General features: G+C 54.1%; 2 protein-coding genes across 3 annotated transcripts in view; one reads left to right on the top strand and one right to left on the bottom strand.

Moving 5' to 3' along the window:
* ZHX3 (zinc fingers and homeoboxes 3) overlaps positions 1 to 5,921 on the top strand; it is a 49,232-nt gene extending 43,311 nt beyond the window's left edge. Inside the window, exon 4 of the mRNA XM_054845327.1 lies at positions 170 to 5,921. Within this exon, the coding sequence (XP_054701302.1) occupies positions 170 to 180 (11 nt within the window). The 3' untranslated portion in view covers positions 181 to 5,921. The remainder of the gene's footprint in view (positions 1 to 169) is intronic.
* A 396-nt stretch (positions 5,922 to 6,317) lies between these two features.
* PLCG1 (phospholipase C gamma 1) overlaps positions 6,318 to 26,173 on the bottom strand; it is a 48,356-nt gene continuing 28,500 nt past the window's right edge. The window contains exons 5-32 of one of the 2 annotated variants that reach the window (XM_054845317.1): positions 25,768 to 25,852; positions 24,844 to 24,927; positions 24,482 to 24,504; positions 23,231 to 23,303; positions 22,073 to 22,174; positions 21,242 to 21,360; positions 20,363 to 20,448; positions 19,927 to 20,047; positions 19,318 to 19,486; positions 18,766 to 18,888; positions 17,724 to 17,825; positions 17,305 to 17,492; positions 16,819 to 17,019; positions 16,233 to 16,352; positions 15,768 to 15,948; positions 15,348 to 15,425; positions 14,782 to 14,885; positions 14,441 to 14,537; positions 14,243 to 14,312; positions 13,287 to 13,444; positions 12,646 to 12,742; positions 12,008 to 12,232; positions 10,977 to 11,125; positions 8,938 to 9,052; positions 8,570 to 8,731; positions 8,188 to 8,276; positions 7,326 to 7,513; positions 6,318 to 6,959 (exon numbers count right to left, since the gene is read on the bottom strand). In XM_054845317.1, the coding sequence (XP_054701292.1) occupies positions 6,917 to 6,959; positions 7,326 to 7,513; positions 8,188 to 8,276; positions 8,570 to 8,731; positions 8,938 to 9,052; positions 10,977 to 11,125; positions 12,008 to 12,232; positions 12,646 to 12,742; positions 13,287 to 13,444; positions 14,243 to 14,312; positions 14,441 to 14,537; positions 14,782 to 14,885; positions 15,348 to 15,425; positions 15,768 to 15,948; positions 16,233 to 16,352; positions 16,819 to 17,019; positions 17,305 to 17,492; positions 17,724 to 17,825; positions 18,766 to 18,888; positions 19,318 to 19,486; positions 19,927 to 20,047; positions 20,363 to 20,448; positions 21,242 to 21,360; positions 22,073 to 22,174; positions 23,231 to 23,303; positions 24,482 to 24,504; positions 24,844 to 24,927; positions 25,768 to 25,852 (3,352 nt within the window). In that variant the 3' untranslated portion in view covers positions 6,318 to 6,916. The remainder of the gene's footprint in view (positions 6,960 to 7,325; positions 7,514 to 8,187; positions 8,277 to 8,569; positions 8,732 to 8,937; positions 9,053 to 10,976; positions 11,126 to 12,007; positions 12,233 to 12,645; positions 12,743 to 13,286; positions 13,445 to 14,242; positions 14,313 to 14,440; positions 14,538 to 14,781; positions 14,886 to 15,347; positions 15,426 to 15,767; positions 15,949 to 16,232; positions 16,353 to 16,818; positions 17,020 to 17,304; positions 17,493 to 17,723; positions 17,826 to 18,765; positions 18,889 to 19,317; positions 19,487 to 19,926; positions 20,048 to 20,362; positions 20,449 to 21,241; positions 21,361 to 22,072; positions 22,175 to 23,230; positions 23,304 to 24,481; positions 24,505 to 24,843; positions 24,928 to 25,767; positions 25,853 to 26,173) is intronic. The other variant, XM_054845318.1, reaches the window with a different exon arrangement.

Genomic DNA, 26,173 nt, shown 5'->3' with positions numbered 1-26,173 from the left:
GACCCCTCTGAATCGGGCTAGCCTTTCTCTGCAGCTGGCTCCATCAAGGCTCCTGATTTTGCCCATCCTGAGGCACTTCTGCACCCCTTCCTCCCCACCCAGCACCCCACCTGGGTTGCAGACCCTTGCAGCGAGCCAGAGCATCTCTGACACCTCTGTTCTTTTTCAGAAACAGACTGAACTCAAACCACCAGCCCCGGAGGATCCGCTCTTACCCTTGAGAAGAAATTTTTGGTCTTTAAGAAACCCATGGGCCAGCCTGATCCAAACCTCAGGAGCAGGACGTGGTGATAAAGCACTGCCATAACTGAGACCTTTGAGCACAGCACATGAGAGCGCACACGTGCAAAAACTGGGCATTTAGTGCAGAGCTCTCGGTGGCCCAGCCAAGGAGATGGCTGAGAGCTGGCAGAGGCGGGGGTTCAGCTTGCACGCAGGAAAAAGGATGCTCTTGTTTGCTTTCCAGTGGACAGACTTTCAGATTTCATATTCATATACCGATGCCTACAGCTGCCTATACAAGCATAGCGAATCTCAGACATTGTGTAAACAAGGTCATTGCTTAGATATGGACTATCATGGCACAGTACTTTTTTTTTTTTTTTACTTTTTTTTTTTTCCATCTGTCCATTAAGGTGTTTGTTCTCTAAAGGTTGGCATGGCTGCATATATCCTCTCCGCCCTTTCTGGTCCTTAAGCCCTGGTGATGAAGGGCTTTGCGGGCACACAAGTGTGTGTGTGTGTGTGTGTGTGTGTATTAGGAAAGGAAAGGTTATCTGAGAAGAAAACTGCCAGTCTTGCACTAGAGTCCAGTGGGAGTTGAGCGAGATTTTAATCTCTACAGATGAGGTTAGATTTAACATTACATACTCTCCAATAAGTACCAGGTCCCAGACGCAGACAACCGAGGAGATGGAGTTTGGTGTCATTTGTCCCTTGCTGGCTAGCATATTTTTCTCCTGTGCTCCTGGAGACTGACTGTAGCAGGCTGTTAAATCTCCAAGTCTCCCTTTAATCACTGAGAACTAGCACATAATAATTTTTCTATCCTGACCTGGAATCCTTTTCATTGTTCAGAGAGAACAAGCTGTTCTTCAGAGAACAAACGCAGAGAATATGCAGCATTGCTGTGAGTGCTTCAAATCATTGTTGTCTCCAAGGGATCCACGAGGCAGCAGCTCTTCTGCAATCAGGCACTTTCCCTCTTGCAGCCCTACATGACAGATCCTCCTGCAGCAGCGTTGGTTAACTTCAAGTGTTTGCTCCAGTCTTTTTTTTTTCTTTTTCGTCTATTTTTTTTTTCCTCAGTTCATCTGCAATAGTTCTGGCGAAACAGCAAAATATATTTCCCAATTAACCTTCCTGCTTGCCGGTACCTGTACGTTTTTAATGTGCCCATGTTGTCTTGGGTGGTTGCTGTGTGATGCAACTACTTGATTTTTTTTTTTTAACTATTCTTTTCTAATAGAAAACGAGGTCTAGAAGGGAAACTCTTGAGCTGAATAGTCCAGCCAAATGCTGTGTCAGACCATTCTGTCACAAACTAATCAAATTGGTTCCATGTCTTACCTTCACTTTTGCTCTTGGAAGGCTATTCCAGAACTTCCCTGCCTTTTGAATCATTAGAAACTTTATTTAAATTTCTAGTTTGAATTAATCCGTGGCCAGTTCATTCCTGGTTTGTTTTGGAGCCAACATTGTCCTTTAACTTAAATAGTTTTTGGTGTTTATCCGCTGATGTATTTATGGACAGTAGTCATAGCTCCTTATTTTTGCCAAGCTAACTCAGCCAAGCTTTTTCAGTAGAAGGTTTTTATTTAGTGAGACCGTTTTAATGTGGGAGACACTATTGTTGGTGGTAAATGATATTTATTAGAAGGGTGGGTAGCAAGCCCCAAAGGATCGGATCCAGAGATTTACAAAAAAATCTGGTTTAAAACCAAAAAAGCTCTTTCAGAACCTCTTCCAAAGCTGGTGTCTGATTTCTACCTTTAATTGCCCTTGCTTTTCCAGTTCTTTCTTTGTCCCTTCTTCAAGAGGCCACCTTGCTCAACTGTTAGGAGGGATTTTATCTGCTCAGTGCTTTGCAAGAGAGAGGAGGCTTCCTCTCGCCTGGCGGGACGTGCCTACGTGGTAGGTGCCTGCAGCTGAGCTCACGTAGCTCCCCTGGCACACGGTGTAACCCCCACAGCCGAGTGTGAGCATCTGCTTCCGAAAGAGATGACCTGCACCCTGAAGAGAGCCGGGGTGACCTGCAGCACCCTGCTGACACCAAGGTCCCCAGATTTCTTTCTCTTTAGCAGTGCTGTTGCTACTCATGCTGTGGTTGGAGGCATAACTAGCAGCCGTCCCACCTTGGCCTCGGCTCAGCATCCCTGCGGCTCTCCTCCGGGAGAGCAGGGGCGGCCAGACTACGAAGATAGCCAGAGCCTCAGGGGTTCACCCTTGTGGGTGCGATCCTGGACACCCCAAAATGTCACAGGTGACGTGAGAATCTGGGTGGTCCTAGAGCTGGAGGTAGCAGATCTGGGAGTCGTGCAGCCCGAGAGTATGAGTGTATGTACGGTGTTACCTTCAGAGAACAAATACAGGTAGGTCATTTACTCTCTAGTGTCTATGTACGTGCAGGTTTATTTAAGTACACATATATACAGTTCAGATATGCCATTGATTCTTTATTGCATTAAGCTGTACATTAAAAATGTACACTTTTACTAACTACTTGCTATATAAATATGTTGGAAGTGTAGTTTGCCCATTCAAGGTGATTTTCTGTGGGATTTTTGGTGTACGCTTAAAGGCCTATGGCTAATTGGAAGAGTGATCCCCGCTCCATCTACAGAAATGCTTAAGGACTATGGTATGAACTGGTCCCTTCAAACCATTTGTCCATGCACTAGCTGAAATTTTTTGCACTTGGATTGTATTTGGCCAGTTTTCCACAAAAACTGAAAAGAGAAGTCTTATGAGCTAGAGGGAGAATTTCCCGGTGTACACAGAAAAACCAGCCTTGAGGGTTGGAAGCTGCTGAGGTTTCTGAGCTTTGTCTCCATGCATTCATACAAGCACAGCAGGAGTTTTCTTTCTTTCGGGTCGGAGGAATTTCAAAAAGTGGTTCCATGCAGACTCCCCTCGGACACAGCGACCGGGCTGGCAAGCCTCATTGCGTGGGGAGGGTAAGATTTCGAGACAAAAAAGTCAAAAAGTAATTGAGTTCCCTTTCTGACTCCCACATTCCTTGTTATCTGCATTTTTTTTAGTTGACTTGAAATCTCCATGAAAGTATAAACTGAAGAGTTTTTGAGGGTTTAGCTCTGTGGTCCTGTTTACCTATTTCATTGTTTTTGAAGTTGAGGAGAAGCAGGTGTCATCTCCAGACAGACATGGATTTTGGTGCAGGACATTAAAATATTGTATCTGAAACCGAAAGGAATAATTGAGAGGTGGCTTGACAGTCCCAGCAGCAGCTTTTCTGGTGTTAAGAGGAAGCGTCACCACAATTCTACACAGCGTGTGAATATTTATCATCAGCTAATCAAAGATGACTATCTTGACTTGAAAAGAGGGGCGTAAGATAGAGGTTGTGTAGCCAGTATCAGTAAGGAAGGGAAATTAAATCCTTCACCTCCATCCACTGTGTGTGAGTTTGGGCTTGACTGGCACAGTAGTAACCATCATTTTTAATCCATGTGAATCTTGTTACTTATGTCTCTGAGGCTGCTTAGATTAAGGGCACAATCCAATTGCTTAATAACCCGAAACCCTGATTTGTGCCGTACCTGGCTGCTGGTTCTGATGCAAGGAACAGAGTTACTTTATTCATTATCAGCAGGCCCTGCCGCGAGTTTTCTAGACGTGGCTCTGCATTTCATTTGGGTAGCATATTTTTCAGCTCCTTAATTAGCATTCTTTTTTTTTTTTTTTTTTTAGCAGAACACTAAACAAACCGTGATTTACAGGCTCCTGTTTGCACTTGCCTGAGAGCTGAGCGCTGCTGCACTGCAGGCCTGCAGCCACGGCGAGAGGAGCGGGCACAAGTGCTTGCTTGGATGCATGGCATGCAGTGGTCAGCGTACGCCCGCAGAGCTCCAGCCGCAGGTATTTAGCGCGGCTGCATGTCTCCTTCCTGCCTGGAGCTTGCATTTGTCACCACAAGAAGCCACCAGCAAAAGCAGTAGCTGCTAGCAGCTGTGATGAGAAACCCCGTAGACAGCCCACGGCTTAACGCAGAACCTTCACTGCCCGGGCCATGCTCGCATGGAAGCTGGAGCTGCAAGAGACCTGTCTGGTTAATTTTTGTTAGGTGTCCCCTAGGAGGAAGAGGAGGATGTAGAAGGCTTATTTTCCATTTAGAGTTTTGGGTATCTATATATATATATTTTTATTTTTTTTTAAATGAAAAGGAACAGGTTTTTGGTCACCAGTAGAAGTGTACTCTGTCTTCCCTGCAGCCTCTCTCTTAGGGACATTATAGAGGCGACCTGATGGGAAGGTGGTGTTTGGAAGCTGGGTCACTGAGAATCAGAAGAGAAAGATGATTTTCAGCACTTAGGCACAAATTAGAAAGTTAACATGATGCTGCACCTTCCTGTCAAGTTGTTAGTATTTAAAAATGCTGGTAAACTTCTCTCTTGTTGCCCAGATAATTTTGGCTTTGCTCTTTTCAAATCAACCGGTGGCCTGATGTGACTGAGCTCACTGCAGTATCCTTTTGTAATTTCTCAGTTGATCACAAAACCAGCAGGGTAAGATTAGGCAACACTACAAATGGAGGGGGATTTGAGACACTTGCAAGCTATACGTTTTGGGGTTGGTTTTTTTTTTTTTTTTTTTTTTTTTTTTTTCAAGTTTAGTTTCTGCTGTATGTTTTACTGGCAGTGGTCCCTGCCGGGAATGCCGGATTGGCATTGCAAATTTAAAGCAGAGCAAAGGAGCTCTGTTACCTGAGCAGTGATTTATTTTGTTTGTTTTCTTGTTACTGCCTGTTCCAGTAAAGAGTGCTCTGCCGGCTGACATTGGCTGTATTTTGATGGCATAATTAAAGCCACTTTTCCCCTGTACTGATAGAGGGTGGTATTAGGAGGACTCTTGCTTACTGGTGCTAGCGAAGGTTGGGCTAGGACTCCATGGCATAGAAAACTTCTTGCTAAAATTGCACTTTCTCTCTGCCCCATCTGGCTCGTGGTGGTGTTATGGGTACGTGGCTGTGATTCCCCTTGCACATACTAACATTGCACTAAAAGAGAGACTTTGGGAACAGCGTGTTGATCACTTTGTTTCTCAGCAGACCACAAAGTCAGCCTAATGGGGGTCTCTTTTTTTTGGGTTTGTTTTGTTTGTTTTTTTTTTTTTTTAATTATTGTTATTTAGAAATCATGCTGGTGCTGAATGACCTGGAATTTTTGCTTGGATTTATCCAAAGGAAAATGTAATTGTAGCTGCAACGGGACCTTTCATAAGGGTGGCCGTGCAGCTAGGGAGCAGAGCAAGGGCTCTGCCATGTAAACCGTCTTTGTACTGGGGAGGTGTGGGGGGTTCCAGTGGGGTTATTACTGTGTTGTTTTTTTTAAGACCACAATTTTAGATGGTCACCTTGGCAATCGTGTGAGACAGGAAATAGTTTTTACTTTTGGTAAAGGTTTTAAAGAGGGAAAAAAAAAAAAGTGAAGCTGCCTGTGATTGTGGGCTGTGGCTATTACTAGGGCTAGGGTAGCTTGTACCTGCTATGGACTTTACCTGCTCTTATTCTGAGGGCAAGAACTCCCTGTAGCAACAATGCCACTTCTGAGAAGTGAACGGCAAGTTTCCCTTCCTTTTGTATATGTGGATGTGAGGGTGGGCGAGGGGAAGAGCTTGCTTGTACAGTTTGTTGAAATGAAACCAGACATTTTTGGTTGTTCCTAAATAAAGAGCGTAAAAGACGAACGTGAGTCGATTAGTGATTGCAACTTGGCTTTGGGGAAGCCCCATTTGCTTTAAAAGCACAGCAACTTACCTGCTGCGGGGAAAGGCCACAAGTATGTGACCCAGCAACGTGCTGGAGCCCAGATACCTCTGTCCTAGGAGCCCTCCTGCAGCCTGGAGTCGCTGCCTGTCCCCAGTCAGGTTCAGAAAAGCAGGGTCAGCTCGCTTTTGAGTGAACAACATTAAACCTGGGGCTGCTCCTGGTTATCCCCCCCCCCCCATAGCTGCAAATTCCCTAAAGGCAGGAGGAAGGAGGGAGCAGCGCAGCCTGCACCCCAGCTCCTCGATGTAGCACTGGCCACATCTGCGGGGAGGTGGGCAAACCACCAGACACCCGAGCCACCACACGTGTAATACTGACACTTTTATTGTCGGTTAAAGCTAGAGCGGCCTTGTAAACGTAGAGTTTCACTACTGGCCCCATAGGCAGTGGCTATACAGGTAGGTAGATGCGATGCCGCCAGGACAGAGGTACCTGCTGCCTCGGTCGCGTAAGTCCCCCCTTGCCCGGCGTGCCGGGACCAGGTACAGCAGAGGATGGCTGCAAAGGGCCTCCGGCAGCTGCGCAGGAGCAGGATCTCCAGGAATACAGGCAGAGCAGCGACGGCAGAGGGCTGGGTGGGGTGGTTTGGTTTTTTGGGTCTCTTTCCTTGCGATTACAGACAGTTTCGTCTCTCACCTCGGCGGCTGGCAGGCTGTACGCACCGATGTGCTTCATTAAGGGCTTGGTGGTGAAGGTTGGTGGGTGTTTGGGGTTGGTTAGGGGCTGTGGGGTGGGTTTTTTTTTTCCAATATTATTTTTTTTTTAGTTCTCCACTGGAACACTCTTCAGCAGAGAAACTGGAAAAGCTGCCTGAAAGTAGGCCATAGCAGTGCCGTTTCCATAGAAACCAGTTCACAGCGTGCCGTGAGATTCACAAGCACTGGAGGTGCTTTCACCCGCCGAGATGGGCTACAGCCGGTTGTCCCCGTTGACCCGGGTCCTCCGCAGTACCCTGCAGGGGGGCACAGAGAGAGGGGACGCTGACCGGGGACGCTCCAGTGTCAAAAGCCACCCCAGGGGAGGAAAGGGGGGGGGGGGGCTCAACCCCATCCCCCATGCCTGGGGAAAGTGCCACTGGCTGCGGGGTGGCAGCTCCTCGTCCCACCCGACTCCCACAGACCCCAAAGGGGCGACTCCCCCAAGGACTAGCACAACTTCCATGCTGGAATTTAGGGTTTCCACGCAGCAAACAAGGCTGCAGCTGTGCTCGGGGTTAGCGGGGGGGCCCGCATTTGTCTGCATCCACCCAGGAGACTAAATGCGGGGGGGGGGGTGGGGGTGTCTCATGCTGGGAAGAGCTCAACAAGCACTGGCATACCTTCGCTCCCGGCTCTCGAAGTGGTCAGCTAGCTGCTCCTGCGACACACGGAAATCCTCAAAGGGCTGCTGGTACCGCGAGTCGAAGGACCCCTCTCTGCCTCTGCTCGCCAGCAGATGACTGGAAGCATCCCCTGCTCTCTCCCGTAGGGCTGAAGCAGTGAAGAGGTTTATTTCGCCATTCTCCTGCTTGGATCAGAAAACAAAAAAATATATTAGTAAAGGGCTTGGGATTTCAGAGTGTATGTCTTGTAGTAGACAGTCCTGGTGCAGGGCCCTGCTGCCCTGTGAGCTGCCACGCAGGGTGTCCAGGGCTCACGGGGTCTCAGGGTTTGCAACGTTTGTCTTTAACAATCCTCGCTGGCTCCCACCAGCATCATTTTACATGGAGAAATAAAAGAAACATCTGTCTTTGAAGGAGCCCTGCCCTCCACTTATGCCAAGAGGGATGGCCCTGGGCCAGCTGGGCTCCACGATACTGAGCTATAACTTCAGGGATATAGCTGACAGAGATGGGGACGGAGCAAATCTGCTTCCTCCGGCCTTTGCTGAAGGGATTCCCAGGCAAGTCAAACGCAGCCCAGGCAGGAACCCTGCCTGAAACACCCTGACCCACTGCAGGAGGCAAACCTAGCACTTGCCATCCCGCCAGCCCTCCGTGCAGCACTACAGAGCAGCACTGGACACTCAGCCGTCCCGCAGGCGCTCAGGCCAGGCAACGCCGAGCTTCGCAGCACCGACCCGCCGTGCGGAGGCGAGCCGAGCAGGACAGTGGGCAGCACCAGGCAGAGCAGGCAGCGATCGCAGCCTTTGCTCCTCAGCCCTGCGGCACTGTCACCTTCTCGTGCGTGACCCAGCCTCACCTTGCTAGGGAAAATGTCTATCTTGACGAGCAGGGAAGCCAGCTCCAGGTTCTCACTGTAGTTGTTCTTCAGGGGTACAGCTCGGAAACCTGCGGCACAGACAGCCCCAGCGTCACCAGCACAGACCTCAAAGGGTCTTTTCCAACCTCCCCCCCCCAGGTCCCCTCAAGAGGCAGTTGGTCCCAAGGGATGTTACCAAATGGCTTCTTCCTTCCTTTACCTGGTTGGGAATGTGACCTGTCACGGGGACAGGCAGGACTGAGCCAGCCTGGGGACTGACAGCGTCCTCCCATGAAACTCAGTGTCTCCCTGGCTAACGATGCAATTAGCAAACTGGTGAGGACCACCATGACACCCCTCCCCGTTTCCCTGAGCGCTTTACCTGTCTTCAAGCCTTTCACCAGGAAGGTGGCCTGAGCCAAGAAGTTCTCATCGCTGAACATGTCCTCCTCATACACCACGAAGCGGAGGAAGGCAAAGTCAGGGTTGCTGACCTGAAAGTGGAACTGCTTCGGGGTCCAGACAGGGTTCAGGCCGTTGTCCGCTAGTCACAAAACACTGCTGTCAATGGGCACACCCCCCCCGCCCCCCCCCCCCACACCGCGCCCCGTGCCCCCCGCTGCCCCCCACGGCTGATGCTGAGCTCAGGGGCAGCCCCCCCACCCAGGGCCAGGCTCTGCTGCAGTGCCCACGGCTCACACCACGGTCAGGAGTGGTGGTGGGTCCCTCTCCCTTCCCTAACCCACTCACCCACGATCTCAGTTTTCTGCTTGGCGTTGTCGTACTCGGCGCCGGACACCTCCACCTCCACGAAAGGACAAACAATTCCTCTTCCGTTTTTGGGAAGGTGCCGGGCTCCCAGGACCTGGGCAGAGAGCAGGAAAGACTTGGTAAGAGATTGGAGCAAAGAAAAAAAGAAAAAAAAAAGAAAAAAAAAAAAAGAAAAAAAAGTGTTTGCATACCAAGACATTTTCTTTCCAAATAAATCACCCTGGCTCTGCTAATTGGAGAGAGAGGAGACCCTGACAGCCAGCTCAGCCCAGCCTGCCTCTCGGAGAAAAACAGCTCCCACCCCTGGAAGCTGCTATGGTGTTACCGAGCACCAAATTTCACTTGTAAGCCATAAAAAAAGGCAGCTGAAGTGCCCCAGGTTCCTGTCCGCCGCCTGCACAGCCAGGCCTGGGACCACAGCATCCCTCCTGCCACGCTGGAGCTGGGCTGCCGAGCTGCCTGCCCCTGCCCGAGGCTACGCTGGACACCCCTTTCTCTGCCCAAACTTCTCGGCCCTCCCGCCTTGGCTTGAGGACAAAAAAGGAACCGCTCTCTGCTGCTGCTTGCCTCCTGTTCGTAGCACAGTCTGTGCTCAACTCAAACGACAACCTGCTTCCTTGCAGGAGAAAGAAATCCCAGCTCCCTCTTGCCAGTGGCCATATGTCCCTCCAGCGTGCTGTCGGCACGCTGCTGTTGCAGGGGAAGGACGTGCTGCCAACACTGGATCATGTGCTTTGAGTCATGCTGGGCTCGAGACGGCTTCTCCATCCGTGAAAGCTGGCTTTGGTGGGGACATCAGGCAGTTTTGCCAGAGGACAAAAGGCTGAGCCCGTCTCTTAAAGGTGACGGTGACAGGCTGCGGCACAGTGACTCTTGACGCCTGGTGGCTGCAGCTGCATCCTGGGATGCAGGAAGAGTTTGGAAAACAGATGGTGCAGGGGAACGGTGCCAGGGATTTTTAGGGAGACAGTGGGTATGGGGTTGATGGTGCAGATGGGACATGATGGGGTGTCCTCCCAGAGCAGGGCAGCGGCTGTCGGAGGTCCGATCACTCTGAAAACAGAGGTGGCCTCAGAGGAGCTGCAGTTTGTGAATGTTGTGAGAAACCTGTGAGGACCTAAAGGCAGGATCTCCGCTGACCCCTCCCCAAGGTCTGCTTGAGACGAAGGGACTTGCAGAGGACACTGCTGACCCACAGATGGTCCGCTCAGCTCCGAGACCACTGGGGATGCCTGTACGGGCTAGTGGGACAGTCACAGGTCCAAACACAAGAGCCATCTGGTTTGGCACAGCCGTGGCCTTCCCATCCCTCCAGGAGCTCTGTCTGGCGAGCTGTCCCATACCCCCGCAAAGCTTCTGCCATGCGGCTCCATGAGCTGACACGGGAAGGGTCCAGCCCCAGTCCCACCATCCAAGAAGAAAAAGATTCAACAAGCATCTGCAGTCCATCCTCCAGTGCCCCCCCACCAGCAGCCCCCCACCCTCTTATCATCACCAGCAGTGCAACACAGAAACGGGCTGAATAGTCCGCTCTGACCTCGAGCATCTTCCTGAGAGGGAAAGGGACACGGCAAGGTCGGTAATGTTGAGCCTGGACTTGGTGACAAGGAGGGGACAAGGTGCAACTCTTGTGTTACCCCGCTGGGAGCCATCCTGTGCTTGGGCAGTCCCGGATGAGCTCCAGGGACAGGGATGCCACCTCTGCAGCTCGTGGATGGCACCTGCCAGCACTGGGCCCTGGGCAGGAGGGGTCCCGGGGCGGGGAGCATCCAGGGATGCTCTCGCTACTCCTCTCCAGGTGCCCAGGGAGGTCGGTGGTGCTTCCCTCAGCAGCACCCACGGGTCTCCCCTTCAGCGAGGGCTCTCCAAGCCTGCACTGCAGGGCAGCTCTTAAGCAGGGGCTGAGGGGTTTGGTGAGGAGCAGCTGCAGAGGCCAGGAACCCGGAAAAAAACATTCTATCACCCCAAACTCAGTATAACCCCCCGGATCTGACTCCATGCTGGGAGGAGGTACTGACCTCAATGGAGATGGAGAGCGGCTCCACTCCCCGCAGCGTGCTCTTGTCGAAGGGGTCAAAGATGTCATCCCTCATGTTGGTCGGCTGCAAGACGTACCCACACTGGCCGCTGGACATGAACAAGGCCTGGTTCATCTGCATGGGCTTGTCTGGAGAGCACAGGCAGGAGATGGAGGAGGGGACACCCTGTGCCCTTTGCACAAGCCAGATCACCTGGGCTATCGGTCCCTCATGTGAAGCCCTTTGCAAGAGGACGTGGCCCATCCCTTGGCAATGCCGGGTGTGCCACGGCCTCACCGCAGCCTGCGCACACGCTGGGGCCGCGGGGTGACTTTCTCACGCACGATCTGCCCAGCTACCCAGTGCTCCATGGGTCACCCCTTCTTTTCCTCCCTCTCCTTTCCATTTTCCTTGCGCTGGCTCTAGCATTTGCCAAACCACCCTGCAAGATGCTTGAATTCACAAAAGGAATGAAAAAACCAGCAGGAAAAAAATAAAAAGCAGGCAGTTTTCTTGTGGGTTGGTAAGCTGAACGGGCTCACGGCAGGGTTGGGCAAGGGCCAGGGAGAGGGGAAGGCTGGCCTGCATGGCAGGAGCAGGGCTGGAAGCTGGGAAAGCTGAGCAGAGCAGCCAGCTCGACTCAGACCCTGCAGCCAGCTGGTGTCCCAAGGCTGTGGCTGCACCATCCCCTTCGGTACGTCCCCTTCGGTACCTCCCCTGCCCGCCCTGCCTGCTGCCGGGGACCTTGGGGGAACTCCCCGCTTCTTCTCCGCCTCATCTTGTCCTCGAGGCACCACAATCTCCTGGCTCAGGCCAGCTCCCCAGGTCAATCCAGCCCTCTGGAGCACATTTCCCCTGCAGCAACCACATGCCTGGGACACGCACACTGGGTCCTGCTCCCTGGTGCACAGACTGCGGAGCCCCTCCTAGACCCCCCCTTTGCCAGGACCAGGTCAGCAGGGCTGCAGGCAGGTGGGTGGGAGGAGGCACAGGGTACCCCAGGAGCCTGCCCACCTTCCCTGCCTCCTCACCTGGGGTCTGGAAGTTGAGGGCTACCAGCTGGCTGCCGCAGATCCACATGGGCAGGGGGTCGTAGTTGGAGGAGTCGAGGCGCTGACCCTTGGGGTAGATGCGGGAGAGCTGCAGGCGGTTGTACTGCAGGAACTTCTTGCCTTTGATCTTGTTGACGTACTTCTCCGCCTTGGTCTCGGGGAAGGAGGACATATCTCGGTAACAGGCCCTCTCTGTGCCGATCTCTGGGAGGAGACAGCACGGTGTAAGCCAGGAGCACGTTCCCTTTCCAGACACTTCAGCCATCCCAGACCCCTTCCTAACACCATCCTCTCCTCCCGTGGCTCAGCCACCCTCAGGGTGTGCAGATCGATGGCTGAAAGCATCAAAATGGCTCTCAATGACCGGGCACGATGGTCCCCAGCCCCACTCCCTCAGCAGCTGCTCTGGGTGGTGACAGATTCCAGCAACAGAGGGATGGGGAAGGGAACTTCCACCCCCTGGAGAAGACCCTTTCCAGAGCTGGAAACCAGTCCAAAGTGGTTTGGACACCTGCCCTCTGCTGAGATCTAGCCCAAGCAGCACCTCGGGGCACACCGTGGGGCCTGTAACACCACGGTGACTGCCGGCAGTGGCCACCAGATCGGCAGATGCTCACTCTCTTCATCGAAGGGCACAGGTCGGCAATAGACCACTAGCTCCGAAAGCTCCAGGGCAATCTTCTTCCTCCTCTCCATCATCTTCCCTTCAGAGAGCTGCCATGAGAGGGAGAGAGAGGTGTCAGGGCCCGGTGGGAGCAGCAGCGTTGGATAACCCAGCTCACCAACTGCGGTCAACGGCAGCGCTGGCCTGGTGTTGCCGTTCCTGCCCATGCCAGGGGAACCACTAGTAGTTCTGCATGGGGGGACACCACAAAAGCACCCGTGGAAAGGGCCCTACCTGCTGCCTGGAGCGGGACTGGCACCGGTACCAGCACAGGGCAGCTGTGGCCGTGTAGCTGAGCCTTGCCACCCTCCACAGATGGAGATCCCCCACCTCCCAAGGCTGCAACACCCTCCTGATGGACTGATCTTCCCAGACATCCAGCCTGAACCTCTCAAGCCACAATGCGTGGCCACCACCCCTTGCTGAATTGTCAAAAGATTACTCTGGCTTTATCATCTTTGTAAATGCTGTGCCAGTCATCACAGGATGCCATCTCGCCACCCACCCCCCCAGCCTCCACCCGCTCCTCGGGTCCTGGAAAATCCAGGACTCGGCAAGGAGAGGTCTCCCCTGCCAAGGACTCTCCAGACTCACCCGTGCGTCAGCTGTCTGGGCTGCCTCCCGGATCTTCTTCACCCAGTCCACCAAGTCCTCGTGCGTATCGGCTGCCACATCAAGGGACAAGCGCGACACCGAGGCCATGCTAATGGAGAAGACGAAGAGGCGGTTGTTCTTCCCCTCGGGACGGATGGCTGTGTGGGGAGAGGGAGCAGAAGGCAAGGTCACAAGCAGATGCTGAGCCAAGTCCTTCACACCACAGAGAGAGAGAGGAAGGGAGAGGACAGATGCTGAGGGAATCTCATGGCTGCCCTGGGACTCTTCAGCTAAGAGGAGAAGCTCCTGTTTCTGGTCACTGGAGGCAACAGATGGAGCCCAGGAAGCGATAGGTGAGGAAGCCGAGTGTATCCTGAGGGGGCTGAGAAGCCTTGCGGGGTCTTTGTAATGCCCTCTTCCCCCCATTCCTGCATCTTCCTCCCATTCCTGCATCTTCTTCTCTCTGTGCCCTGAAGTGCCCAGCTGGGAACAGCCACGTGGAGCACAACGTGCTCTGGGCTCTGGGGAACTGAGGGATGGCAGAGAGCTGCAGATCAGACCCAGCTCGGCCAGCGCCCAGGAGCCCCAGAACCTGGACCACACGTCTGTGAGAAAGGACAAATCCTCACAGAAAAGGCGGTGCCTACAAAATCGGTCTGAGCTCCCTTGCCCGTGGGGCGGCTGCCCCTGAGTGCAGGTTCAAGGCGTGCTGGAGCGGCTCCTCGGCACGACCCCGGGTACTCCTCGGCCGTACTCGGGCGGCAGGGACATGCCTGAGCCCCAAACCCCGGGGCACCCTCTGACTCGGGAGCAGCAGCGGAGTGTGTCACCCCACAGCAAGCACACACCGCAGACAGGCGTTCACTTGCGGCAGGCACAGGGGTGTCTAGAGACAGATGGAGACCAAAAGACCTGCTGTAACACCCCCCACTCCTCCATCCCTCCCTGGCACTCACCGATCTGGCAGGAGGGCACGTCCAGGACACCTCCGAGCAGGTCTCCCAGGGGGCTGTTCTCATCCAGCTGCTGTGGGGAATGAAGCACAGGCAGGATGGCGTTGGGCACGGCCCTGGGCAGAGCGGCCGAGCGCGGGGGGCTGCACACGTGCACTGCTCCCCACCACCCCTCCTTGCTCCGCTCAGGCACAAGCTCACCTCCCGCTCTGGCTCCAGGCTGCTGGGACCAGTAATTTCCTCTACGTAGTTGGAAGGGAACCACAGCTGCTTCTTGCCACCATAATCTCCTCTCCACCTGGAAGAGGGAAGGGGCAGCGTCAGCACCCACCACGGGATCCCAGAGCATCCTGACTGGGGGTCACGGGCAACAGGCAGCTCCTCCATCATCTGCTTTTAGGGTTCAGGAGGCTTTGGGGCTGTGCAGCTTGTGGGCAGTCCCCCAACAGACCCTACCCTAGAGGGGACACACCTTTGTATGGATGGTGACACCATGGTTTGACTGTGTCCCCAAGGGAAAAAGAGGCTCAGGACCTACTCACCAGCCTCCTTCCTGTTTCTCCACATTCTGGATGATGGCGTTCTTGGTGAAGGTGAGCTCATCCTCCCGCTGTGCCTTGTAGTCGAACAGGGCTTTGACTGCGCACTGCAATGAGGAGGGGTCCCGTGAGGCCGGGCAGCGGGTGGTCACACGGATAACAAGCCCACGGGATGAGAAGTCACCTCCTGCTGCAGATGTGTTTGCTGGGGGTGCTGTGAGGCACGTCATGTGCAGGCAGCATCCAACCCTGCTGCCAGCGGCTGCCAGACCCTAGTGACCCTTGCAGAACAAATCAAGGCCCCCGTTTATGCCAAACCAGAGGTCACAAGTCTGGTATGACCCCACACAGGCACCTTCCTTTGGGCCAGAGCCACCGATGGGTTTAGTTTGGAGAGTTCAGAACAAGAGGCAGCCCAGCCTGGGAACCTGCAGGCTCAGCCTAGAGTGTGTCTTTCTGCATGGTCTAGAAATGAGCGTGCAAAATAAGACAGCTCTTGGAAAATAAACAGACACTTACTAAACCCTCAGGCCCTGCAGGTTGTTTCATGCCAAGCAGTGAGAGTGTACCTTGAAGGTGGGCATGGGGTTGGCTTCCACGTAGAACCCGGGGTGGCGTCCCTCATAAAGGGCTCCGTAGTCTGGCTCCTGTTGAAGCAAAGGACCAGAGGTGATAACTGTGGCTCCGCAGGAGAACAGATTCCCTACCTTGGGGAGGTAGGGAGAACGCCCCAGGGAAGGCACAAGACCAAAGATGATGCTGCATACAGCAAACATGCCCAAGCCCACACTCCCTGCTGGCCTGGGTCAGAGGGGCAGCAATAAATCTCACTCAAGCCAAAAAGTGTTTCCAACAGGGCATGAAGCCCCAAGAGGTGTGGACTGTGAAGCACAGAGATGGCTCACACACCACCACTTCAAGGCACTAGCTCAAAACGGACCTGTCCATCATCCTTTGGCTTAGCTCTTCCAACGGCCGTCCACACTCACCGCTGTCCCTATCTTCTCCAGGGTCTCCTCGTTGATGGGGTACCTCAGCTTCATCTTGCGGTACAGCGGGTGCTTTTCATAGTAGCTGATCAAGTCGACCAGGCTCTCGAACTCGGAGTTGCCGAGCAGCACGGTCTGGCCCTCCTGCTGCACTCGGCAGTGTTTGATCTTCCCTTCCGCCCTGGCAGGTGGACAGACAGAGAAGCCACTTGGCACCTGGCAAGAGGGTCTCTGCCATCATAAAGACACCCAAGCAAAAGGTGCCCCCCGGCTGGCTGCTGAGCACAGCCATCGTCCATCAGGAGATGGGAGGAGGAGCGGGGTCCGAAAGGCTCTCAAGAGGCTGCAAGGTTTATCCAGGGCCATCCAGGAGGGAGAAGAGCTCTGGGAGGGCTCACGTCAGGCTCACAGCCCCTCTCCTGCTCTGCAGCATCCCAGCCCACTACCCTTGTCCCAGGGACGCACCGGAAGGAGATGGCGTAGGAGCTGGGCTCATTCCTCTTGCGCACCAGGAAGGCTCCGTCGCGTGGCACCCTCATCAGCATGTGCTCGGCTTGGGCCCGGGTGAGGTTAGCGTGGTACCACCTTTCAGGAAAGACATGTCACTGTGCACGGGTCTCTGTACATCCAGCTCATCCCACACCTCTGCCATGCCACGTGGTTTCCCCTCCAGCCCACAAAAGGCTGCCTGAATCCTCAAAGGAGGACAGGGAGCAGAGATCATCATATACATAACACTGCAACAGGGCTGTCTTCTCCTTTCTGTGGGACAGGCAGGAACAGAGCCATTTGGTGACACGCGGGATGGACGAGGGCATCCCAACCAAGCCCAGTACCTCCTTTCTTTGCACTGAGCTTTCAAGACAACCAGCTCCATCAACAATGAAGCTGGCCAGCATGGCTGCTGTGACACAGAGAGCCCCATGGGGAGCAAGTGGGGACCAGAGAGCCATAGCAGGGAAGGAATGACTGCAGAGAGACCTGGGAGGGTTTCCCATGGGGTCCCAGCTGCCCAGTGGACACGACCCACCCTCCCCAAACACGCACTCACTCTTTGCTCTCATGGGCATTGGTCTGTGGCACCGGCTCCGTCAGCCTCATCTCAAACTCGTTGCACCTCAGCGGCACCTCCTGGTAGTGGGTGATGAGGTCGTAGAGGCTGTCGAACACCAGGTTGTCCGTCAGGAAGAACTTGGGGCTGCCGGCATCCTGCCGCGAGTGGATCCGGCAGTGCTGCACCTTCCCGTTGCGCCTGTGGAAGAGGGAGGGGGTAAAACCAGGGTCGTCTGTGGAGATTTTGTATCTGCCTCAGGCACAGCTCCAGCCTGGACACGGCATTCCTGCCCCACAGGAGACCCATCGTGCAGGGGTCCCAAGGGACTTGGCCCTTCTGGGACAGAGACTTGATATAATGCTGGGGCACAGGAAAAGGGGAGAAACCTGCTCACGGACCACTGGGGCATGGGACCCCACCACTGAAGATGAGGACTACCCCAGGAGTGACACCGAGCAGTGGGCTGGTGCCTGTGGCCCTCACCAGAAGGAGAGGGTGTAGTCTCCAACGAAGGTCTCGCTCTCCCTGACGAGGAAGGAGCCGTCGGGGGCCCCTGTCTCGATGCAGTACTCCGTCAGCAGCCGCTCCGCAATGTGCCGCCCATCGCGTCCCGCTCCCAGCTTGCCGTGAAACCACTTCTCCGTGGAGTGAAGCTCGGTGCTGTTGCTCACCTGACAGGGAGAAAACCCACAGTCTTGGGTTACCGAGCGCAGGCGCGTGGCGCCGGAGTCTGCTTTGCTCAGGGGTCTTCCAACCAGGACCAGGGAGTTTCTGAAGCAGCTCCCACCCTTCCCACCACAGGATCTCCCCCTGAAGTCAGCTGGCAGTGGAGATGCTCAGCCCCTTGGGTAGTCAAGTCCTTTCTCTAGGAACAACTCACCGTCAGGCAAGGGAGCCCTCACCTCCTTTTGCTCTTCCTCATCCTCATTTCCTTGGTCACTGGTTGTCTCCCCAGAGTAATAGATCTTGCTGCTGGTCAGGACAAAGTAATGCGGGTTCCACTCCTGCAAGGAAACAAACTCTGAGCAAAGAGACCCCCTAAGGAAGCACCAAGCTGGCCTGCCACCCCTCCATGAGATCTTCTCTTCTTGATCAGCACCAACAGGGGTGATCGGGTTTGCGAAGGATAGTCACCAGCAACACTGATTTCAGCGGAGTCATGGGAGCTTCCAGGACAGCTCCCAGATCTGAAGCACGGGTTTACGAGCAGCAAAAAACCAGCACGTGATGATAGGTCTTACATACAGAGTGACTGCAGATCACACTGCAAACACCCCAGCACGTATCAAAAGGAGATGACCAAATGAAGAGCAGATCAATGCAAAAAAGAAAATACTCTGCATGGATTCAGCACGGGAGCTATCAGAGATGAGGATATCAGAGATGGTTATGCGGCTTTACTACTGCACTTTCCTGTTTTCAAAAAACCTGTTTCATTTGCATGTGACTTTGCCTTACGGATCCTCAGCAAAGCAAATCAGCTGAAGAAGTGGACTGCGTGTAAGTAAACGCACACAGTGAAATGAACGCTTGGCGCTTTACAAAGCAGAAGCTCGTTTAGGTGTGTTAAGTGTGTAGGCACTTGGTAGGAGGCAGACAGGTCTAGAAATGCGGGCCATCACTAGAACTTACTGCAGCACCAGCTAGCAGGCTATATGGATTACACAAGAGCAGCTGCAGTGCATCAGCCCAGAGCTCCCTCTAGCTCAGCCTTCTGCTTCTAACAAGGGCCAGCAGGAGATGCCCAGGGAAGAGTATGGGGCAGAGCTGGCATAAGCCCCCAGCCTTCAGAGACTCCTGAGAAACAGGGCAGACCAATGGTCTTTTAGATCATTTTCACCACAGCTCTTCCTTCCAGCACCACACAGTGCCTTACGGAGTTACCACGTCATTTACGGAGCCCACAGAGTGGGGCCAGGGTGACACCAACAGAGAGAGACGTACGTGATTGATGGGGTCTTCCAGGTAGAGGATCCCGTTCTTGATGGAGTTGCTGATGTCATTCTCTGAATACATTACAGATGTGGGTAACTCCTCGTAAGCACTGCCCTCTGCCAGCTTCTTGTGCTGTGGGATGAGAGCGTGGGTCAGGCACCTTGAGGGGAGCAGGCACCCAAAAAGCAGCATGGATTTCCTGGTGAAGAGGAAACTAAAACGCCAGGTCTGCTGCAGTGGGTTCCTCCAGACTAAAAGGACCAAGGTAAGACCCATGCCACAGAGATCATCAAGTGGCACTGAAGTCCCACCCTTTCTTCCCAGAGGTGACTCCTGCAGCAGAAATACCAACGTCCCCCAAGCTCTCAAGAAAGGCAGCACCCAGCTGCTGAGCTCATTTCCCAGCAGCTCCTCTGAAGCAAGAGAGCTCTGTCTCCACCATCAGATCTCCACTTCCAACCAACCCCTTCCAGAGGTAAGCAGCTGCCCTTGGTCCCTCACCCTCACCCCATCTGCCCCCATTCTCTCCACTTAGGAGCCTTGCTGGGGAAGGGACTTCACCTTGATGAGAATCTTCCTCTTGAGCTGGTTTGGAGAGGGAAGGCCGTCAGCAGAAATATCTACTGGTTTGGTCAAGAGCATGTCCCCAAAGACCTTCTTGAAATTCTGAGCCATGTTCCTCTGCTGAGCAATGCTGCAGTGGTCCTCAATGGACAGAATGACGGGGAAACTAGGAGAAGGGAAAGAGCCATCAGAACCAGCATGGTGTCTGGATGGAACCAACACCTGAGCTCTGTTTCAAAACCTGGCCTCTGTGCCCTCATAGAGCAGTCTGCATCAACAGCGATCCGTGCTGTCTTGAGCATTCAACGTTATCACCCTATAGCAAGGTGTCCCCACCGCTGCTGGCAGTGCTTGGAGTGGTGAAGGGCTGGTAAACCCAAGGGTGGTTACCCAAAATCTTCCCTCCCACAACTATTTTCTGGGAGAAATCTCCCTTTGGTTGGGAGACACAACGACACACCTTCTTCCCACCAAATCCCAGGCACGTGGTCTTGTGCAGGATTTCTGGATAAAGGTGGCCTTCACTTTGCTACAGCCTCAGCTCTACCCACTCTTTGCCTTCCTGGCAGCTCTGCTAGCTGAAGCCCAGGTCCCTGCTGTACTCACTCGGAGGTGACAAAGGCATGCTCCTTGATAGTGACCAAGACATCAGAGAACTTGATCTTGGTGGTTAAGGTGTGTCCATGGTAGATGACCGGCATGCCATCAGGACCATCCCAGCAATCCACTGAAAGAGACCCAATGGGGAAACTTAGCCCAAAGGCTGAAATATAGGCAAGACCCAGATCTGAGATGGACTGAACTAAGTGCTGCTGGGAACCACGTTGGATGATAATAAAGGAGCATCCAGATCTTTCTGGGGGACCAAAAGCTCGGGCACATACCACCCAGTCCCACAAATCTAATGACCTTTCAGCACATCGTGGTGACAGTGCTGCCACTGGCATGTCAACCTTCAGCCCTGCCTTCCATGCAAAGCTATCCCCGACCACCGCAAGCTGTCACGACGATGGAGACAGAAGTGCCGGCTCCGGGTACTCACGTTCGATACAGCGGCATCCCATGCGCAAGCAGCGGGCATACGCCTCCAGCGAGGACTCACTCGAGAACTGATCCCCCGTCAGGTACCTTTCACGTGAGAGAAGACATCAGCAAAGCAACACGCTCACCATGGGCGCGGACATCTGCTGGGACGTTGCAGACCTGCCTCTTCAGGTAAGGAACAGCGAGAGTGACGTTCCTCCAGACCTGCCATCTTCCCCAGGGGAGGGGTTCAACTCTGCCCCTGCTACAAGGGGCTGCGAGCACTAGTCTGAGGTCCAGCCTCTTGAGACAAGCCTCAAAGATTGCGTTGGTGCCACAAAAAGCCCCCTGTACCAGGCAGAAGCAGCCTGAGAGCAGGGTTGGACCAGCTCTTGCAGGCAGACAGGAGCTCGCTGCCTGCCCTCCAGGCTGCTCAGCTGGCTTAGGCTCTCGGTCCTTTAAATCTGCCACTGCATCCCACGAACAGGGAGCACAGACAGAGCCTGTCTGCAAGAATGCAGTTCCTGCAAGATTCTTCTAACAGCACAGAAGGAAAATGGCCAATTTCAGCCTGTCAGGTTTTTATCACATCTGTCCTGTGTGCAAGGTGACGTTGCTAATGGTAAGAAATGGCCAGAGTGACAGCCTGGGACCTGAAAGCACAGTCTGCGCAGATGTGCGCTGCTGACAACACCAGATTGGTGTTCTCAACTGGTGGTTAAATGATGGAGGGAGGACTGGGGCACCAAGAGGATGGTCTCTGATGTACTGACCCCAGGTTGGAAAAGTCGAATTGACCCATCAATGGGATCAGGCAGAATCAGGAGAATCCCACCCTGGCACAGGGAAGGGGATGCCAGGAGCGGCCGGGTGGAGAGAGCCATCGCCTAGTCCTTACGTGTTGTGTGAGGAGGAGATCCAGTAATGGGAGAGGGGGTTGTTCATGTTCTCCAGACACACCATGTCCAGTTGCGAGTTCCAGATGCTGTTCTCTTTGGAAAACAGGAAGGTGAGAAACTGCTCAGGGAGAAACAGAAGCGTGTTAATGATGCGGAGGAGCATGGTGCTGTGGTTCAGCTTCACACACATCTCACCCTCCGTGTCAGCAGCTACCGAGCTATTTTCTAAGCTCAGCACAGACTGACCAGAGGCAACCAAGACAGCACCCAGCATGCTCGAGTAACCACAGCTTCAGGCATTGCCACCTATTGCCACCTATCCTCTGAGCCATGCCAGCTATCTGTGTACAAATATCCCAGCTGGAGCCAAACGACGAGCTCTGCATTTTATTTTGCAGCTCACATGGCAGCCAACACCTAAGGCCATGTGGATCAAGGGACCTTTGCATGGGTCCAGACTGACATGGTCATCTCCAGTTATTTTTCTTCTTTTGTTTTCAGCTCCTCTTGCTTTGAAAAGATCCTTACATGCCCCAAAGGGGCATTAAGCCAAATGCAGCCCCTTTCCTCCCCTAGACGAACTGCCTGACGAGCACTCCCAGCTGCCCAGAAGTCACTCCCTTCACCAAACAGCTCTTGTGCAACATGGTGACCCACCACGTTCATCTCATATAGCAATGCAGCTTACAGGAGCCGTGATCCTTTAAGCACTGCCACCCCGCAGAGAAGACACAGTCAGCAGAGCTGTCACACCGCAGCACGCATCACACTCGGGATGTCACACCCTGCTACACCCCGCTCCACACACGCTAGGGTCCAAGGTGTCTTACTTCATCCAGAGAGAAATAAGGCTCATCGATCTCCCTCAAAGGGTCTCTCAGAAAGTTGAACATGAATTCCTGTACCTGGAGGGTATCTGCAGCCCAGAGCTCCTGCAAATCCCAAAAGAGACATAAAAAAGAAACCATTACACAAAGCATTATTCAAAACCACGTGCGGCTCGTCCAACTAGAAGCTTTAATGATTAAGGAGGCAGTTTTTAATGCAAGACCATCTCTGCCAGGAATTCAAGTGTCAGCACAAATGCCGAATAGCACGCAACTGCAGAAATCTGCCCTGTTCCTAAGTGGTCTTCATTTTCTCAATGCCATGCATTTTTCTCTCCAACAGCTCCTTTGCACACATCTGCCATCCCACCTCCCTTGGCGGCAGCAGAAGCCAACTCGGCTTCTTTTTGCTTCTGTTTCTCCCTGGGTGTCTTTCATTAGGCCAACAAAATGGCTGTGTCTTTTCTCTGGTTAACTTCCCACTCGTGCAGAGCACGGGCAGGGAGGCGGCGGTGGGAGATGGGGAGGACGGTACAAAGCAGGAGGCCCCAGGCTCTCGTGTGAGGCACAGCAGTGCTTTTGTGAGCCACCCCTGCCCTCTTGGAGGAGGAGACCAACAATGAGATGGGAGCCTGGCAAGAGTCAAAATAAAGGGTCTGTCCCGTCCACGAATGCGCTGCTTGTGCCTGCGTGCGTGTCTGAGCATGCTTGCTGTGCTTGCTGAATGCCTAGGACTGCTTTTAAACGGAAAGATCAGCAATCAAATCCATCAGCTGCTCCTCAGAGGCTGCTGAGACCTCCCGAGCAGACAGGATGGACCAGGGCACGTCAGCTGCTGCAAACCTTCAGTACCAGCCGGGACTGGGTCAATCTCCACTGACTGGTTCCTCCCTCCTGGGACCTCCACCCCTCTCGGATCTTCTACTCTTGGTCCCTTTTCTGACCAGGGTGCCTGGCTGAGGCCAGGTTTACCCTCACCAGCGCTCCCCTCCATCACCTCCTGCTCCAGGAAAGGTGCGCTCAGGTTGTAGCCGTGCCAGGCAGAGCACCTCACGGCCAAATCACCCCAGCTTCACGGCAAGGCTACCCTTGGAGTCCCAGATCCCTACCGATACCAGTGCCTACCCCCTTGTCCCTCCCCTGGGCCCGGGTCAAGCTCACCCTCTGGTACTCCAGCAAGAACTTTTGCAACTCCAGCAGTGACACCCTGAAGTGCTCAGACCTTTCTCCACCCCTGAAAGCAGAGAGAGAGAAGCTTCAGTCACTCACGCAGCACATCATAACCATTACCAGCATCGTGCGAGACGCCATCCACAACCACCATGGTGCACTCAAGCAAGATGTGCCCCGAGCAAGCAGCACTGCAAGAGCAGGGTGGGATGAGCACAGAGAGGCGAAGAGGACATGACAGCAAACACACAGCAGCTGAGGTTATATGGCCACATCTCAGAGCCAGGGACTGCTCCAGGACCAGACCAGGACTCACACTGCCAAGGCTACAACAATGTGAAACTTCAGTGAAGGGCAGCAAAAATCATCAGAGGGACCGATTTGTAAAAAAAATAGAGGGACTGGCTTGTACCAGAGTGAAAAGAACTAAATAGGTGAAGGGCAGTCAAGGGGTGATTGTAGACAGGACAGAGCTACAGGTATCCAGAGGACACGGACTCAAGGACGCAGGACAAGGAATGGAGGAAGGAATCATCTGTGGCTGATTATCTCAAAAGACTTGTCCGTGAATGTACCAAGCTGCAATGGACAGCCAAGGGCCGTGCTGGGGACTAACACCAAAAAACCCGAAAGGAATCGGGCAGTGCTGGCTGCCCTGGGCGTAGGGATGAACCAGATGGTCTGCTGAGGTCCCTGCACACTCTCCTTTTCTATGGTTACAAGAAAAAAGAGAGGAAACCATGGGGAATTACCTGGACAAGTTAACAAGTCTTTCACTCTTTAGCTTCTGTGTCTAAGTTCAAGCTCTTTTTACCATGGCGGAGCTGCGCCCAGGGCAGGGAAGGGCACCAGAGGCACTGCCTGGAGAGGAGCTGGAGGGCAGCGCCCTGTGCAGCCTGCACGGTCCCTGGCACTGGGGCCAACCAGCACCAACCACGAGGATAACCTTCAGGAGAGGGCTCAAGGTTGATTATTTCACATAGACCAACTGACCGGGTTTGGAGGTGGCTGACCTGGGCTGGATCTCAGTGGGGAGTCTGGGAGGAAGAGAGCCCTTACTGACCCCAGCTGAAGCGTCTGCAGCAAAGATGCTTATTCAAAGTGCAAAAAATGCACGCAGCACAGTGGCAAGCAAGAGGTGTGCAGCATGCTTCATCCCCAACACGCTGCTGCAGACACCAAAGCACATTACAGAGCAAAAGGAAACAACCCCTTCCCCAGCAAATACAGAGAATTATCCACCTTTCTAGGAACGGGACATCCATCTGCAAAAGAAGAAGCACAAGCATTAGGTTTGCACTCAACCTCACCAACATATGTGAAAGCACAAATCCATCGAGAAGGTAACGGGGATAGCAAACCAGCACCGTGCAGCTCGGCCATTGCTCACACACCGCCTCCACCGTCCCCAGCAGCCCAAGCAGCACCGTGCTAACCAACCCAGAGCAGTAACTTCTTTGCTGCCCATCATCCCTGGCCCAGAGGCAGGAGACAAGAGCTGGCAGCTGAGGGCAGTAGGGTTAAAAAGGCAATTAAGAGGGAGTGCCCAGTAACAAATATGGTCTCTTCCTCCCCTTCCCGGTCCTGGAGGATTCAGGATTTACCGTTTTCTGGGTGGTGAACATCAGGCTGCGGTAGAGCTGTGCAAACTGCCCGTATGTGACATCCCCGTTCCTGTGCTCCACGTCCTGTAGCAACAAAAAAAACCCTAGAAGTGTTACAGGGGCCACAGGCAACTCTGAACGGCCCGAGGAGTGTGCCCTCCCACTGGAATTCCTGAGGGAAAGAGAGGAGGGAAAGGCCAAAACCTGGCCAGACTTTGCCTCCTACCTTTGCCCATCTCTGCTGGGGCCAGCGGGACCCCGTAGCACCCAGGACACAGGCACATCCTGACCCGAGTTACGCGATTCCCCAGGCTCTCCCACACAAAGGCATCGCAGTGCTGATAAAAGCGTTACCGCTTACTTGAATAGTTACAAAAGGATCGGTTTAATTTTTGGTTTGCAGAGAGCATCTGAAGTGCCTGGAAGCTGCAAGACCTGAAGCGTACGCTCTCCTTTGGCCTTGGAGTTTAGTGCTGGTGGAAATGGCTGGTCACCACGGGATGACCCGTCATTCCTGGCTCTGCAGCGGTGCTGGCGGAGCCGGCCACCCGTCACTCGGTGGCAGTGGGCTGCAGGACCCGGGATGCAGGACCAGCCGGCCTCGCTGCCTGTCCTCCTGCACTCTGCCCCACCGAGGCAAAGCCCTAGACCGGAGCCAGGAGCAATGCAGGGAGCGGGGGAGGCAGGGTGGGGCGAGGAGAGGGTGCTGGCCACAAACGGGCCAGGGTGCGGCACCCAGTGGGAGCTGGCACCTCTTCAGTCGCCACCGTGGGTGGGGGCCCTCCCAGGAAAGGCTGGAAGTCTCTGCAATATGCAAACGCGCCGTGGGAGTTTAATCACCACCGGGTTTTGCTCAAAGGCAGGCAACAGGCTGCTGAGGGTCCCCAGTGCGAACGAGGAGGGCGGAGGGGGTCGCACACTCACCGTGAGTCTCTCCCGCAAGAACCTCATGTTGGGGACCCGGTAGTTGACCTGAGACAGCATGTTCTTCAGATCCTTGGCGGAGATCCTGGCTCGGCAGGGGAAAGAGGGAAAACATGTTCAGGAGGTCTGGGACGGAGGGGTCTCACCCTGGGACCAGGACACCACATGCACCGAGGGGCCATGCCTGAAGGGGCATCAGCTGTGACACACAAGGATGGATGCACATCCCTGGAAGGACACCGGGGTTGGGACCCAGGGCAGAACAGAACATTTTCCACCCCAATGGACTCTGCATCTATGCTGCACACAGGGAGCAGAAAGGTGCCTGCATCCCAACGGGAACTGCAAACCACTCGTGCAAGCTCCCAGCGCTGCAGGGCGAGTCCCAGCACTCTCATCCCGCTCG

This window comes from Grus americana, chromosome 17, assembly GCF_028858705.1.
Source record: "Grus americana isolate bGruAme1 chromosome 17, bGruAme1.mat, whole genome shotgun sequence".
Lineage (NCBI taxonomy): Eukaryota > Metazoa > Chordata > Aves > Gruiformes > Gruidae > Grus > Grus americana.
Note: the sequence above shows the minus strand (reverse complement) of the source record. Positions and strands in the feature narration are given on the sequence as shown.